Below are 15968 nucleotides of genomic sequence, written 5' to 3' on the forward strand. Positions count from 1 at the left end.
TGTTTATTTGTGTTAACGTGGAAACTAACTGTTATTACAGTTATAAATTAAATTATGTTTATCAACAGAGAGTAGATAATTCAAGGGCGCTTCTAAGAATAGACAAAATTGTACGGGGATCGAGGACCGGTTCACAAAATAAACTTACGTGCATAGAAATCGGCCCACTTAAAAATTTGGTCATATTTGATGACTCGTATTTCCTAAACCTGTTGGCCGATTTAAGTGATTTTTTTAATAATATGTTATAGCCTAATTCTTTAACAATATCTCTATAATAATATTGTTGGTAAACATGTAAATTTTTATTGTATACCGGGTGTACAAATCAAACTGTGTTTTTTTCTCAAAGTTCGCAACACCCTGTGGAATATTCTAGAATTTACAAAATACTGAAATTAAAACCCAACTATAGCCTGAGGTTTTCTTAACATTCTGTTTTTTTATTCATTCCTTTATGTTGGATAATAAAAAAGTTAGGTACTTTAACAACTAACCTTGTTTTTCGGTAATACAGGGTGTTTTTAAATAAATATGGCAAACTGCAAGGGGTAATTCTGCATGAAAAATAATGACCTTTTGTTTTATAAACATATGTCCGCGAACGCTTCGTTTTCGAGATACGGGGTGTTGATTTTTTTCTTACAAACTGACGATTTATTTATTGCTTTAAAACCGGTTGAGATTTGCAAATGAAATTTGGTGGGTTTTAAGACGTAGTTATTGCACATTTTTTGACATACAATTAAGATTTTTATATTGACCATTGGCGTGCATACGGGTAATATGATCGGTCATATTACCCGTATGAGCGACAATGGTGAATATTAAATTCTTAATTTTGTATCAAAAAATCGGCAATAACTATCTCTTAAAACCTACCAAATTTCATTTGCATATCTCAACTGGTTTTAGAGCAATAAATAAATCGTTAGTTTGTAAGAAAAAATTCAACATCCCGTATATCGGAAACGAAACATTTGCAAACATACGTTTAAATAGCAAACTGTCATTATTTTTTCATGCAGAATTACCCCTTAAAGTTTGTTCCACTTATTTAGAAACACCGTGTATTGATGAAGAACATGTCTAGTTGTTAAAGTACCTAACTTTTTTATTATTCAACATAAACGAATGAATAAAAAAACAGAATGTTAAGAAAACCTGAGGCTATAGTTGGGTTTTAATTTCAGTATTTTATAAATTCTAGAATATTCCACAGTGTGATGCGAACTTTGAGAAAAAACAACAATAAAAATCTACCTGTTTAGCAACAATATTATTACAGCAATATTGCTAAAGAATCAGGATATAACTTATTAAAAAAATCACTTAAATCAGCCAACAGGTTTAGGGAATACGAGACATAAAAAATGACCAAATTTTTAAGTGGACCGATTTCTATGCACGTAAGTTTATATATAAAGAACGATTTAGATTGTATAATCAGTTTTAGATATTTATAAATTTGTGTTGTCAAGTAATAAATATTTATTATAAATTATGTTTTTAATGTTAATGTAAATGAATTAAAATACGTTTTAGAAAAGTTACATAAGTTAAATAATAAAAAAACATTGCAGTACTTACGTGTTTACTTAAGGCATTTGAATTCTCATCCTTTTCCTCCGTAGAATGAGTTTTAAGCGCAGCTATAAGGCAATTTTCCACTTGAGTGTGCAAAAAATTATTCCACTGGTATTTAAAAAAAAGATCTAACAACACAGAAAACGTATCGGTCGCCTCGACATTCTTCAACAATTCTTTGTTATTGGAAGCTATCAATACGGCGAACAGTCTGGTAACTTGCAAACGAGTATTACCTAAAGGCGGACTTAAATTACCTACGGTAGTTAGCACTGGGTCTTGCTGAAAACAAAAAAATACTTTTTTTAATTTACCATTTTTTCTTGGAGTAAGGCACAATGTTAATTTAAAATAAATTTAATTGATGTTTTTATTCTTGTTGACAAGAATAAAAACCCGAATAGAACCAACTATGGAAGATACACAGTGTGGATTCAGGAAGCACGCAAGACCTAATATTCACAATAAGATAAGTATGTAAGTGAGAAGACAATCAATAAGAACAGAGAGTAGTCTGGGCTAATTAGCAAAATACAAGGAAAAGTTATTTACCAGCAATTTTATTGCTGGAATCGAATCTTATGATTGTATATATTAATAATATATGTATGCAAAGTCCGCAGATAGTATGCTACTTATTTTATAAACAAAATGCACCCGAAAATAATGTTTTTTTTTCAATTTTTGCTCTATAACTCCAAAGATTTTAACTTTACACCAAAAACACCGAAATAAAAATTCACCGTAATTAAATTCTGCATAGAGACGTGATTTACCGATTTACTTCGACAAAAATTTTCACCGGAAAATGCGGGTTTTTCCAACAAAATCTTAATTTTTAACTAAAATTTTAGATAAGTAATTGTTTATCAATAATTAAATAACTTGGTAATATAAAAGCTCTTTTCGTATAGATTATACTTTCAGAAGCCGATGGAAATTTAATGAACAGTTTAGCAACAATTGAATTGTTAATTAAAAATTTACGGTCGCTATAATAACCACAACAATTATGATACATAAGAATAACTATGATTTTTGTATAAAAAGACACTGTCCCTATCTAATGTACTTTACAGAATTAAAATTGGACTATTTAAGCGGCGTCAGGAATATTTTAAAATTATAAACAATTTTTTGGCTTATAAACAAATAGAATATCTCGGGAAATATTAAATTAAATCATGAAAACGGTATTGGAAAAAAAGCGGCAGGACACTTCTTTTAAAATAAAAAACGTTTAATTGTGATGAGTGGTTCCTGAGATACAACCGGTCAAAGTTGACCGGCATTTACGGCAAAGATATAAACAATAGGCTCATAATTTTCGAACCATCACCTTTTTATTTCGGTGCTCTTTCTCCACACCAATTTTCGTATCATTAAAGTACTCACAACATATATTATTATAATAAAAACTATCGATATTACGAGTGAAAATTGCCAAAAATAGCAAAATTCCAATCAAAAATTACGTTGGAGAAAATGTAATCTCAAAGTTCAAAATCGGTATTGGGACCGTGCAAGTTCGGCAAAGCGACACCTATTTCTACGCTCTGCAACTTTATTCGCATTTTTAATTATATTGGCCAATTATATTAGTCCTATATTTCCCGAGATATTCTATTTGTTTATAAGCCAAAAAATTGTTTATAATTTTAAAATATTCCTGAGGCCGCTTAAATAGTTCAATTTCAATTCGGTAAAGTACACTAGATAGGTACAGTGTCTTTTTATACAAAAATCATAGTTATTCTTATGTATCATAATTATTGTGGTTATGATAGCGACCGTAAATTTACGCAAATAGTTTTTTTATTACCAAGTTATTTAATTATTGATAAACAATTACTTATCTAAAATTTTAGTTGAAAATTAAAGATTTTCATGGAAAAAGCCGCATTTTCCGGGGAAAAGTTTAGTCAGAAGTAAATCGGGAAAAACACGTCTCTATGCGGAATTTAAATAACTTTTCCCAAAAATGGCCTATTCTCCGATAATCTGCCCAGACTAGAGATACAAATATGCTTCATCGACCTGGAAAAGGCGTTTCACAGAATCCGAAGGACGTACGGAAGACAGTAAAAGAAAGTGGAGTTGAGAGGAACGTAATAGAAGTAATAAAGGACTTCTTCTTAAAGTTCCCTCTCCTATCGGAGGTTGGATATCATAATGGCTATGGTCACTTTGTTGGCTGCTGCTCTGAATAGTTGTAATGAACTACAGTTAAACCATTCTCTAAGGTTCCTCAGCCAGGAGATGCGTCTTCTTCCTATGCCTCTTCTTCCTTGGATCCTTCCTTGCATAATAATTCTCAGCAACTCATATTTTTCTCCTCTGGTAATGTGACCCAAATATTCCAGTTTTCTAGTTTTTATACTTTTCATAATTTCTAACTCCTTATTTAAACGTCGTAGCACTTCAACATTGGTAATCCTTTGAACCCACTGAATTTTCAATATTCTTCTGTAACACCACATTTCGAACGCTTCTATTCTTCTTATGTGTTGTCTCTTCAATGTCCAAGCTTCCATTCCGTATAGCAATATAGAAAATATGTAGCATCTTAGAGCCCTCAATCTGAGAGGCAACTGAAGGTCTTTGTTTGTAAGCAGTGTCTTCATTTTTATAAATGCTTGCCTTGCAGTTTCAATTCGGACTTTAATTTCTTTGCTTTGGTCATTTTTGTCATCAACCCAGGTTCCCAGATATTTGTATGTCTTAACTTTTTCTATTTGGGTTTGCCCTATCATTAACCTTTCATTTCCATGTTCTGTTTTTGAGACAATCATAAATTTAGTTTTTTTCTTGTTTATTTTTAGTCCGTATCGAATGCAATAATCGTTAATTCTATTTAGCAATTCTTGTAGTGATTCCAGGGTGTCTGCCATTATAACGGTGTCATCAGCGAATCTTATGTTATTTACTATTGTTCCGTTTATAGAGATTCCATCACTTAGCTCCGCTATCGCTTCCTGAAATATGGCTTCACTGTACAGGTTAAACAGTAGCGGCGACAGAACACAACCCTGTCTTACTCCTCTCTTTATATCAATATTCTCGGACTCCTGTTCTTCTATCTTTATATTGGCCTTTTGATTCCAATACAGATTGATGATAATTCGTAAATCTCGTCTGTCTATATCTCTGTTTTTCAATAATTCTATTAGTTTTTCATGTCGGACCCTGTCGAACGCTTTTTCGAAGTCGATGAAACAGGAGTAAATATCCAGGTTCATATCTAAGCATCTTTGAGAGAGGACATTAAACGCAAACAATGCCTCTCTTGTTCCAAGTCCTTTGCGGAACCCAAATTGGGTATCATCCATATCATATTCTAGCTTTCTGTATAATCTTCCATGAATCACCTTTAGAAATATTTTGAGGGTATGGCTTATTAGTGATATTGTCCTGTAGTCCGAACAATCTTTGGCGTATATTGTTTTTGGTATTGTTACAAAGGTGGACACCAACCATTTCTGAGGGATTTTTCCGGTTTTATATACTTCATTAAACAGATCCAGTAGTACCGGTAGAGTTTCATCGTCTAGACATTTCAGTAATTCCGCAGGTATTTCGTCTGGACCTACAGTTTTTCCGTTTTTTGCGTTTCGTATTGCTTGTTCGATTTCCTCCATTATAATCTCTGGTCCCGTTTCGCTGTCGATTTCTTCCGGTTCTTGTCTATTATCCTCAAACAGATCTGTTATGTATGTCTTCCACTTTTTTAATTTCTCTTTGACTTCTATAATAATTTTTCCATTTATATCTTTAAGAAGGCCATCTCTCTTTTTTCGCTGTGTATTTGTGATTTCCTTAATTTTCTTGTGCATGTTAAAGCTATCATACTTTTTAGAATATTCTTCTATTTCACTACATTGATTTGCCAGCCAGGTGGATTTGGCCTCTTTTATTTCCTTTCTTATTAATCTCTGGATTTCCTTGTATTTTGCCTTACTCCTGCCTTTATGTTTCCTTCTTTCCTCCATTAGCTCTAGGATTTCTGAAGTCATCCATCTCTGTTTTTTTATTATTTTTGTGGATAATATCTTCTTTCCTGCCTCTACTAACGTTTCTTGTATTACGTTCCATTTGTCATTTACATCTGTTGTCTTTATCACTTCTTGTTTGATTTTCTTTAAGTTATCATTTATTTCTGCTTTTAGCCTCTGACGTACAGGTTCTTCTTTTATATTTGAGACATCAAATCGTTGTATATTTGTTTGTTTTTGGATCTTTTTCAGTTTTATCTTCATTACGCCTACTAATGGAAGGACTATCTAATAAAGGACATGTACAAAATAATACAAATATAGTAAGAACCAATAACGAGGAATCCAGAGAATTTACTACAAGTCAAGGCGTCAAACAGGGATGCGTGTTGAGTCCACTGCTATTCCCAGTGGTACTGGATGAAGCAATAAAGAAAGCCAAGAGAAGAATGAGAAAACCAACATTAGGATGCTGCCAAATGAAACAGACTCAACTATCCGAGCTACTATTTGCAGACAACATGGTATTGATAGCAGAAAACAGAGAACAATCTTGAGATCCTAGAAGAACTATCAAACATAAATATGAAAATACAGTAAAACCTCCGTTAACCGAAACATCGTTTAACCGAAACGGCTGACAGTTTCAATATTCTCGTCACAAAACACAATGTTATTTTTAACAGAAATTCTTGTTATCCGAAACGGCCTCCCCCCAATTATTTCGGTTAACGGAAGTTTTACTGTAAATACAGAGAACACAAAAATAATGATAATTTCAAATACGATGAAGACACACAAGACGTGAATCAACTAGAGGAAGTGGAATATTTTAAATACCTAGAAGTAATAATTGAATCCAATGGTAAACAAGACATGGAAATAAACGAGGGAATGGGACGAACTGGAAGCTTATTTAACACTATGAAAACAACATTTTTGGAAGAAAAAAGATATATCGGAGAATGTAAAAACGGCAGTCGTTAGATCGGTAGTTAGATAAAAAAAAACCAGGAAAAACAATATTATGTAGATGAGGTTCCTGAGGAAAATAGCAAACAGAAAGAGAAGACACAAAAAACCTAAAACTAGAACCAATCAATGAAAAAATAGTAGATGGACAACTTAACGGTTCTGGCACGTATGCCAAGTATGATAAAAATACTAAAAGAAGCAGGAATTAACAACCAAGGTCTAAAAATAATTAGACACCTTTACTGGAATCACACTTCAAACCTCAGAGTTGAATATGTGAAAATCATGCGTGGAGGCAAGGCTGCATTTTGTCCCGTCTAATTTTCAATATCTACTCTGAAAGAATATTTAAACTGAAAAAGGTATTCTACTAAACGGGTACCGGCTAAATAACATCAGGTATGCCGAAGACTCCTTATTCTGATAGAATCGTATCATTACAACTTCAGTCTAAGAAAGGTATAGTGAATTTTATTCAAGTTTATGCTCCGACGGCAGATAAAGAGGAAGACGAAATTGAACTATTTTACCATGATTTGGAACAAGTCTTAAAGTCAATGAAAAGACATCACACTACAATAGTAATGGGCGACTTCAATGCCAAAGTTGGCCAGGGAAGAGTGGATGGATATGTGGGTGAATATGGTCTAGGAAATAGAAATGAACGTGGTGACCGTTTAATACAATTCTGTCAGATGGAAGAATTTGTAATAGCTAACACACTCTTTAAGCTACCAAAAAGAAGATTGTATACATGGAAATCTCCCGGAGACACAACCAATAGAACAATCCGAAATCAAATTGACTTTGTCCTCATTAAAAAAAGATTTCGTAATTCTATACTTTCTGCCAAAACTTAATAGAATTGATGTTAAGAGGTTAAGAGAACCACAAACAAAGGAACAAACTGTAAAAACTCTTACTAAAAATTTACATATTGCCCAAGAACTGAATAAAAGTAGCTATGACATTGATCAGAAATGGGAAAATATAAAACAAGCAGTAATTAAAACAGCCAGTGAAAACTTAAAACCCAAAGAAAAGAAAACATAAAGACTGGTTGACTAAAGAGATAATATTATTAATGAATGAAAGAAAATCATTCAAAACAAAAAATCCAATTAAATATAACGTAACCGATAGATTAATTAAAAAGAAAATAAAAGAAGCTAAAGAGAGAATGTTACATGAGCAGTGCCAAGAACTGGAAAAATTTGAGAAAAAATATGACTTTTTTAACATGTATAAAAGAATTAGAGAACTAACAGGAATGGAAAAAACACTTCAAACTAGGCAACTAAGAGATGAAAATGATGCACTTATTACAGATATAAACCAGAAAATGCAGAGATGGACACAATATATAGGACAGCTTTTTGAAGACAAAGAGAGAACAGAAGCACCAAAAGAATTTAAAGATGATACTGGACCTGACATTATACGAGAAGAAGTCGAATATGCAATGAAACAAGCTAAAAGTGGTAAATCTCCCGGGCCTGATGCAGTTCCTATCGAATTACTCAAAATTGTGGATACTGAATCTATTGACCTTCTTTTGGATTTATTTAACACCATATATATGACAGGTATAATACCTAAAGAATGGCTCCAATCGACATTTATACTGCTACCCAAAAAAGCCAATGCAAAGGAGTGCAATGAACATCGCACCATAGCCTTAATGAGTCATGTCTTGAAATTGTTTTTAAAAGTGATTCACAATAGAATACATAAGAAATTAAACGAAGGCATAAGTGATACACAAATGGGATTTAGGAAAGGTCTGGGAACACGGGATGCACTGTTTGCAGTAAGTGTTCTTTCGCAGAGATGCCTAGATATGAATCAGGAAGTATATGCCTGTTTCATTGATTTTGAGAAGGCATTTGACAAAATGCAGCATAATCGTCTCAAAGAAATTTTGTTAAATAAAAACATTGACAGTAGAGACATTAGAATTATATGTAACCTCTATTGGAATCAGACAGCAAAAGTGAAAGTTGAAAATGAACTGACTGAGGATATCCAGATTCGTCGTGGGGTGCGCCAAGGGTGTATTTTATCACCATTGTTATTTAATTTATATAGTGAAGCCATCTCAGAATTAGCGTTGGCCGAAGTCAATGAGAGCCTAATAATAAACGGTGAGCCACTTAATAATATAAGATATGCTGACGATACCGTACTTTTAGCGGGAACACTAGAAGAATTGCAACACCTTGCTCAACAACTAAATATACATTGCAACGATTATGGACTAAAAATAAATTTGAAGAAAACCAAGTTCTTGGTATTTACAAAAGCACAAAACATCAGAGTTAGACTAGTACTGGATAATACAGAAATTGAGCAAATATCTTCGTACAAATACCTTGGAGCATGGATCACAGAAGATACTGATCAGACAAAAGAAATAAGATGCCGCATTGAAATTGCACGATCCATTTTTAACAGAATGAGGAAACTTTTCTGTAATCGCAGTATCAATATAACGCTCCGGATAAGAATGCTTCGTTGTTATATTTTCTCCACCCTTTTGTATGGGGTTGAGGCATGGACACTAAAACAATCCAACATTAAAAACCTGGAAGCATTCGAAATGTGGTGTTGTAGACGTATTCTGAAAATATCATCAGAACAACATCGTAACAGATCGTAAAACAAACGCACAAGTGCTCGAACAACTAGGAAAACAATGCGAAGTTTTAAATTCCATAAAAATCAGGAAGTTAGAATACTTGGGGCACATCATGAGAGGTGAAAAATACGAACTATTAAGGAATATAATGCAGGGCAAAATCAAAGGCAGAAGAAGCGTAGGAAGACGTAAAATCTCGTGGTTACGCAGTCTCCGTGAATGGTTTGGATGCAGCACAATTGAACTATTCCGGCGCGTAACCAACAAAATTATAATTGCCAGAATGATTTCCAATCTCCGATAGGAGCGGAACTTTAGGAAGAAGAAGATGCCGAAGACGCCATAGTATTTGCGGACAACCTAGAAGACCTACAAGTCCTCATGAACAAAATCACGTATTACAGTCAACAATATGGACTCAATATAAATGTAAAGAAGACAAAGCGTACGATCATTAGCAAGAAAAAGATAACGTAAGGTCAACTCTACATCAACCAAACCATTTAGAAAGAGTGAGGCACTACAACTACCTAGGCACCATAACAAATGAAGAATGGACCAACAACCAAGAGATAAGCGCGCGCATCGGAAAGGCTAGATCAACCTTCAACCGTATGGGGGCCTTTTTCAAGAGCCACAACCTTTCTCTTGGTATAAAAGTAAAAATACTGAGATGATTGAGATGATACATCTTCTCTGACCTATTTTATGGTGTTGAATCATGGACCTTGAACGAAGATATGTGTCGAAAATTGGAAACATTGGAGATGTGGCTACATCGGAGAATTCTTAAGGTACTAGTACACTTTAGAAGATCAAAAATAATTATTTTTTTCAAGAATTTTTTCTCAGAACCCTTATTAAAAATGAACGTAAAACCTTTTACACATTAATATCTAACTCTTAGAGAATACAAAAAACTATTCTTTTTTCATTTATGCACGTACACTAATATTGTAGAGGGCGCAAAAGTCGAGGCCTCGATAAATGATGGCGGACAGTTAATCTCAGGATTGGGATATCTGAAACAAAAAAAAATCGTACTGCATTTGAAAAAGGAAGGTTTCTTACGTGACAATTTACCACAATTTGATAAAAAAATAAAAAATATGTAAATATTTTTTAACCATGAAAAACTGAAGAAAAACGGGCGATTTTTTCACAAAATTTTTTCAAAGTACCCCGCCAAACTTTATGAAAATTAGGTCCCAGTGGATTTCTTTCATACTTTGGGAAAATACTCTTTGAAGCATCCTGATAAAAAGTTCTCATGGGCACAACTCAATCGTATGAAGGATTTTCAAGATATAGAGGCACAAACTCGGAAAATTATAAGATTTACTGGGTATTCTAATTCCCTGAGTTACTGGTTATCTGGCAACATGTAGAAGTTTGGATCAAGGAAAAGTACTAGTCTAGGATTTTTTCCTGGCTATCCAATGGCGACTTTTACTTTGACCTTGATCTTCAACGGACGTCATCTTCTAGAGTTTCGATGGTTTTCGGCATTTAATTGATGCAAATGAATTACTGGAGGGTTTTTTGAGGTCGGTAAACACGAATATGCCACCAGAACCGACTCCCGGAGCACCTGGTTTCCAAGGTAAATGAAAGGCGCTCCTGGAGTTTCGAGGGTCTTTGGTACTACATTCATGCAAACGGATTAGTTATAGGTTTTTTGAGTTACTGAACACGAATACGTGATCAGCACAGACACAGGAGCACCTTGTGCATAAGACAGCTCATCTTCTAGAGTTAAAAACCTTAGAGTAATCCATTTATTGATTCCTCCATTTGATTACTCCGAAACTCCAGAAGATAACCTTTCTTAGGCGCCAGGTGCTCCTGTGTCTGTGCTGATCACGTATTCGTGTTCATCAACCCCAAAAACCTATAACTAATCCGTTTGCATCAATTTAGCACCAAAGACCCTCGAAACTCCAGGAGCGCCTTTCATTGACCTTGGAAACCAGGTGCTCTGGGAGTCGGTTCTGGTGGCATATTCGTGTTTACCGACCTCAAAAAACCCTCCAGTAATTCATTTGCATCAATTAAATGCCGAAAACCATCGAAACTCTAGATGATTACGTCCCTTGCAGTGGCCCTGGCCACCACGTCCTCCGGAGGTTAGCGATCCCAAAAACCCATTAGTAATCTGTGTATATCAATTTAATGCCGAAAACCCTCGAAACTCTAGAGGATGAACTCCGTTGAAGGTCAAGGTCAAAGTAAAGGTTGCCATTGGATAGTCAGGAAAAAATCCTAGACTACTAGTACTTTTCCTTGATCCAAACTTCTACATGTTGCCAGATAACCAGTAACTCAGGGAATTGGAATACCCAGTAAATCTTATAATTTTCCGAGTTTGTGCATCTATATCTTGAAAATCCTTCATACGATTGAGTTGTGCCCATGAGAACTTTTTATCAGGATGCTTCAAAGAATATTTTCCCAAAGTATGAACGAAATCCACTGGGACCTAATTTCCATAAGGTTTGTGCGAGGTACTTTCTGTAAAATCTTTTTTTGCGGAATTTTTCACTAACGGTGGTAAATTGTCACGTAAGAAACCTCCCTTTTTCAAATTCCTTAAGATTTTTTTGTTTTAGAGATCCCAATCCTGAGATTAACTGTTCGCCATCGGAACTACTGTTTTTCGAGGCCTCGACTTTGGCGCCCTCTACAATAATAGTGTGTGTGCATAAATGAAAAAAGATATATTTTTTGTATTGTCTAAGAGTTAGATATTAATATCTAAAAAGTTTTATGTTCATTTTTAATAAAGGTTCTGAGAAAAAAAAATCTTGAAAAAATGCTTATTTTTGGTCTTCTAAAGTGTACTAGTACCTTAAAACAGGGGTCACCAATTAGCGGACCGCGGTCCGCATCCCGACCGTGAGCTAGTTTTGTGCGGACCGTTAATAAATTCAGAATATATCTAGTGTTTGGCAATTTTGAAAATGTTTGGCTATGCAATTGTGTACTATGTTTGGCTCAACTTGTGTTTCTTTTCCTTTTTGATGTAAATTGGCCAACATAATATAATGTACATTATCTATACCTGGAGAAGTATTTTTCTTATTCTTAAGGCTTATTTCTAATTCACAGAAACTAAATGGAACTGAAAGTGGATGGTTAGAATTTTTCCTTTACATTACATTAATTTTTGAAAATATATTATCTGGACATAATTTTCTTAAAAACTCCTCAACCCATTCTCCTTCCGTCACTGGATTTACTTGTGGTTTAAAAATGTTTTGTAATCGTTTGGCTTGATTCCACATATCTTTAATTGGTGTATTTTTGTTTAAAGTTTTACAAAAATTTCTCCATGCATTACTCTTACTCTCTAATGAAACTTTTTTGGGTTTTGCTACACATTTATTATAATTTACAGTCGGAAAAATGAAAGAATACCCATGAACGAACATATAAAACACGCTGTATTTTCCTGTCACCGTGTCACAAAGAAAATTGTCCAGTGCAAGTACATGTAACAATAATTATTACATGTACTTGCGCTGGCCAATTTTTTGTGTGACACGGTGACAGGAAAATACAGCGTGTTTTATATGTTCGTTTATGGGTATTCTTTCATTTTTCCTACTGTATATAATTTTGTATATTAGACTGTAGTTTAAACTTGCATAAAGCTAGTTTTTGTTCTTGTATTACCTTTTTACAATTGTCATTCCACCAAGTTTTTCTAAATCGTGGATTAGTCCCTGTTCTCTTCTCCGGTATACATACCTTACAACAGGGGTCACCAATTAGCGGACCGCGGTCCGCATCCGGACCGTGAGCTAGTTTTGTGCGGACCGTCAATAAATTCAGAATATATCTAGTGTTTGGCAATTTTGAAAATGTTTGGCTATGAAATTGTGTACTATGTTTGGCTCAACTTTATTAAAAATCGGTAGAGATCTCACCTAACAGATGAATATCTCAACTCCCTAATGAGGCTCAGTTGCACTAAACTCACTCCAAACTTCAGACAGGTTGTACATAAAAAAATGTCAGTTTTCTCTCTGATAATGCCGGGTATAATGATAGTGCCGGGTAAAACAATTTTTCAAGCAAATTCAAAATTTCTTTTTTGCGATGCTTGAAAACTCTTATTTTACTAAAATGACAGATCCTTTTCTATTTAAGATGACCCAAAAATGCTAAAAACATATTTTTGCGGGCAAAAAAAGGTGATTGATATTTTGAATTTGTTAAAAAATATATCAAACAATTTATGCCCAAAGATTTCGCCCGGCACCCTTCTGATTTGTTTATTGGGACCGTGCAAGTTCGGCAAAGCGACCTCTATTTCTACGCTCTGTACTTTTATTCGCACTTTTAATTATATTGGCCAATTATATTAGTCCTGGTTGCTGGATAATTGTCAAGGCCATAGTCCAAAAAAATAATAAGAAGAAAAAATAAGATGCAGGTTATGTTTAGCAAACGTAAACAATTGTATGTAGTAAATAAAATCAGTTATTAAAATGCAGTACTGCAAGCAAAATACAATTAATTAAATTTACCTTTATATAATAATTGCATATCATATCAATATTGTGGAGCAATATATAATTTTTCTGCGTCAATGACAGAAGGTATGAAATATACGTCAATTTGACAATTTCAATTGACAATATGAATTATTTAAAATAGATGCAATATTTCTCCGCGACTCGCGCACGGTCGTTTCTCGTTTCCCTTTCCAAGTACTTGCACACCGCGAATAGGGGATATTTTTAACAAGAATCCACAGAAAAACCGAATCAGATCAGTCGGACACAGGAAGCATAAATCCGGACCCCGGAAGTGTCATAGGTTTTCGAAATGGACCGTCGGGGAAACTAATTGGTGACCCCTGCCTTAAAAGATCAAAATAGTTATCTAAAAAGTTTTGTGACAATTTGTAGGTAGGTACAGCTGGTTCCTAAAAAAAAACTGATACGACTCTTAGTAAGATTTGATCATTTTGAGCAGTGTATGATTGGTCTGACATTATATTATATTTATTATGACAGATAAATAATAAAATAAACAAACAAACAGCCATTTTTTGAGGTTGAAGTTATCTGACAAATTTTAAGATTTGGCAGTGACAGTGACAGTATGTAAATAATAAGTATTTATCCTTCAAAATATAATAAATTGAATATAATTAAACTCATATTCATTATGTCACACCTCATCAAAAGCTTTTTACAAGAACATAGTCAGCGATTTTGATATGGCTTAGAGCCAGACTACATCAAGATCGCCTATAAATCGTGCTGGTAATTGCCTTGCAGCGAGACCAAAAACAAAAAGAAGAAGAAGAAGAAAGTACACTGCTCAATTTTCTACAAAATACGCTATAAGAGTCGTATCAGTTTTTTTTTTTGGAACTAGCTGTACATACATTTTGGAGAGTTTCTTGTAAGAAACATTTTAATTTTAAATTATATTTAACATTTTTAACACTCTCTTTTGAAAATACCTTTTAAATATATCATTAATTTTAACTGAAACTCCCTTTATAAGTTACACCTAAATTTCACACTATCAGATGTATCCTTAGTTATAATAATAGAAAATAAATTTTCTATACAGTCTGGGGTTAGCCTTCTTGTAAAAATAAATTGCAGCTAAACACCCTCTCATCGGGGTGAATGGAGGCAAAGTAATACACTTTTTAGTTAATTTTGTTGCCATCTAGGTATTTGCTGAGAATCCATTTTACCGAACCTATTTTATAAGACATTTTGTGTAAAAAATACAAACACAATTTACCAAGATTAGCTAATTAATTATCCAAAAATTAACAAAATTAAATTTGTATCGTTGATTGATAAATATACAGGGTATATTTATTGATAAATATACAGAGTATATTTATCAAACAACGTTTGTATATTTACGTTGAGAAATCGTAGTTCAACTCAAGCCGGCAGAGGCGCTATTGGCAACGTGCTTCCAGTTTTCTGTGGGAGTTGGATGTATTATAGTCTAATGTATTTGGTTTAACACATTAGCTTGAAGAGAACGGTTAAATTAAGTGAAAAATCATTGTGGTTTACTAACCTTTGGTGGATCTAGGAGCAAATCGTGAAAGTCTCTTATTCTATCTTTAATCACTTGAGTCGTACTAAATATACTCCTCTGTTTTTGTTCACTATCACAAGGTTCATCGTTTATAGTAGATCCATAGAGAGTCTGAGTCGAACTAAACTTCATTACATTCGAAGGACAAGCATCTAACAAAGAAAGAAGTACTTGAATGCCACCTACTATAGCGGTTTCGCTCTTTTCGTCACCTAAGAGAATATAGTCTAGCAGGAGGGATACTGTTTCTTGCCTGAAAAAAAAAACGCACAAACATATTATATTGTATTTCCTAAAGTTCTATATCGGAGCGGCACAGAGCCTTACAGTAACAGAGTACGATAACACCGATTTATCACCACCTACAGTAGGTGGCTAAATTAATAGCGACACTACACATATTTTTGTTTCTACTTTAAATTGTTTTTTGACCAAAAAACAATTTTTGTTTTTTTTTGTCAAACAAATTGGTTGTCGCTAGGTTTTCGTGTCCGATATATTTAACAGGAAGTAATATTTGTCATTTAGTTATTTTTGTTACATTTAATGACACTATTTTACTTAAAAAATTGTTAAGAATCAAAATTGGACAATGAAACAATCTAACATTAAAAATCTGGAAGCATTTTAGTCCATTGAAATGTTACATTTTTTAGGCCATACCTTGCATTTGTTAGAGGAGTCAATTTTAT

General features: G+C 33.8%; 1 protein-coding gene across 3 annotated transcripts in view; it reads right to left on the reverse strand.

Annotated features, from left to right (window-relative positions):
• LOC126892333 (serine/threonine-protein phosphatase 6 regulatory subunit 3-B) overlaps positions 1-15968 on the reverse strand; it is a 169245-nt gene that overhangs the window by 65691 nt on the left and 87586 nt on the right. For all 3 annotated transcript variants that reach the window (XM_050661844.1, XM_050661842.1, XM_050661843.1), the window contains exons 7-8: positions 15256-15529; positions 1591-1869 (exon numbers count right to left, since the gene is read on the reverse strand). In XM_050661844.1, the coding sequence (XP_050517801.1) occupies positions 1591-1869; positions 15256-15529 (553 nt within the window). The remainder of the gene's footprint in view (positions 1-1590; positions 1870-15255; positions 15530-15968) is intronic.

The sequence above is a fragment of the Diabrotica virgifera genome, chromosome 9 (genome assembly GCF_917563875.1).
Source record: "Diabrotica virgifera virgifera chromosome 9, PGI_DIABVI_V3a".
Classification (NCBI taxonomy): domain Eukaryota; kingdom Metazoa; phylum Arthropoda; class Insecta; order Coleoptera; family Chrysomelidae; genus Diabrotica; species Diabrotica virgifera.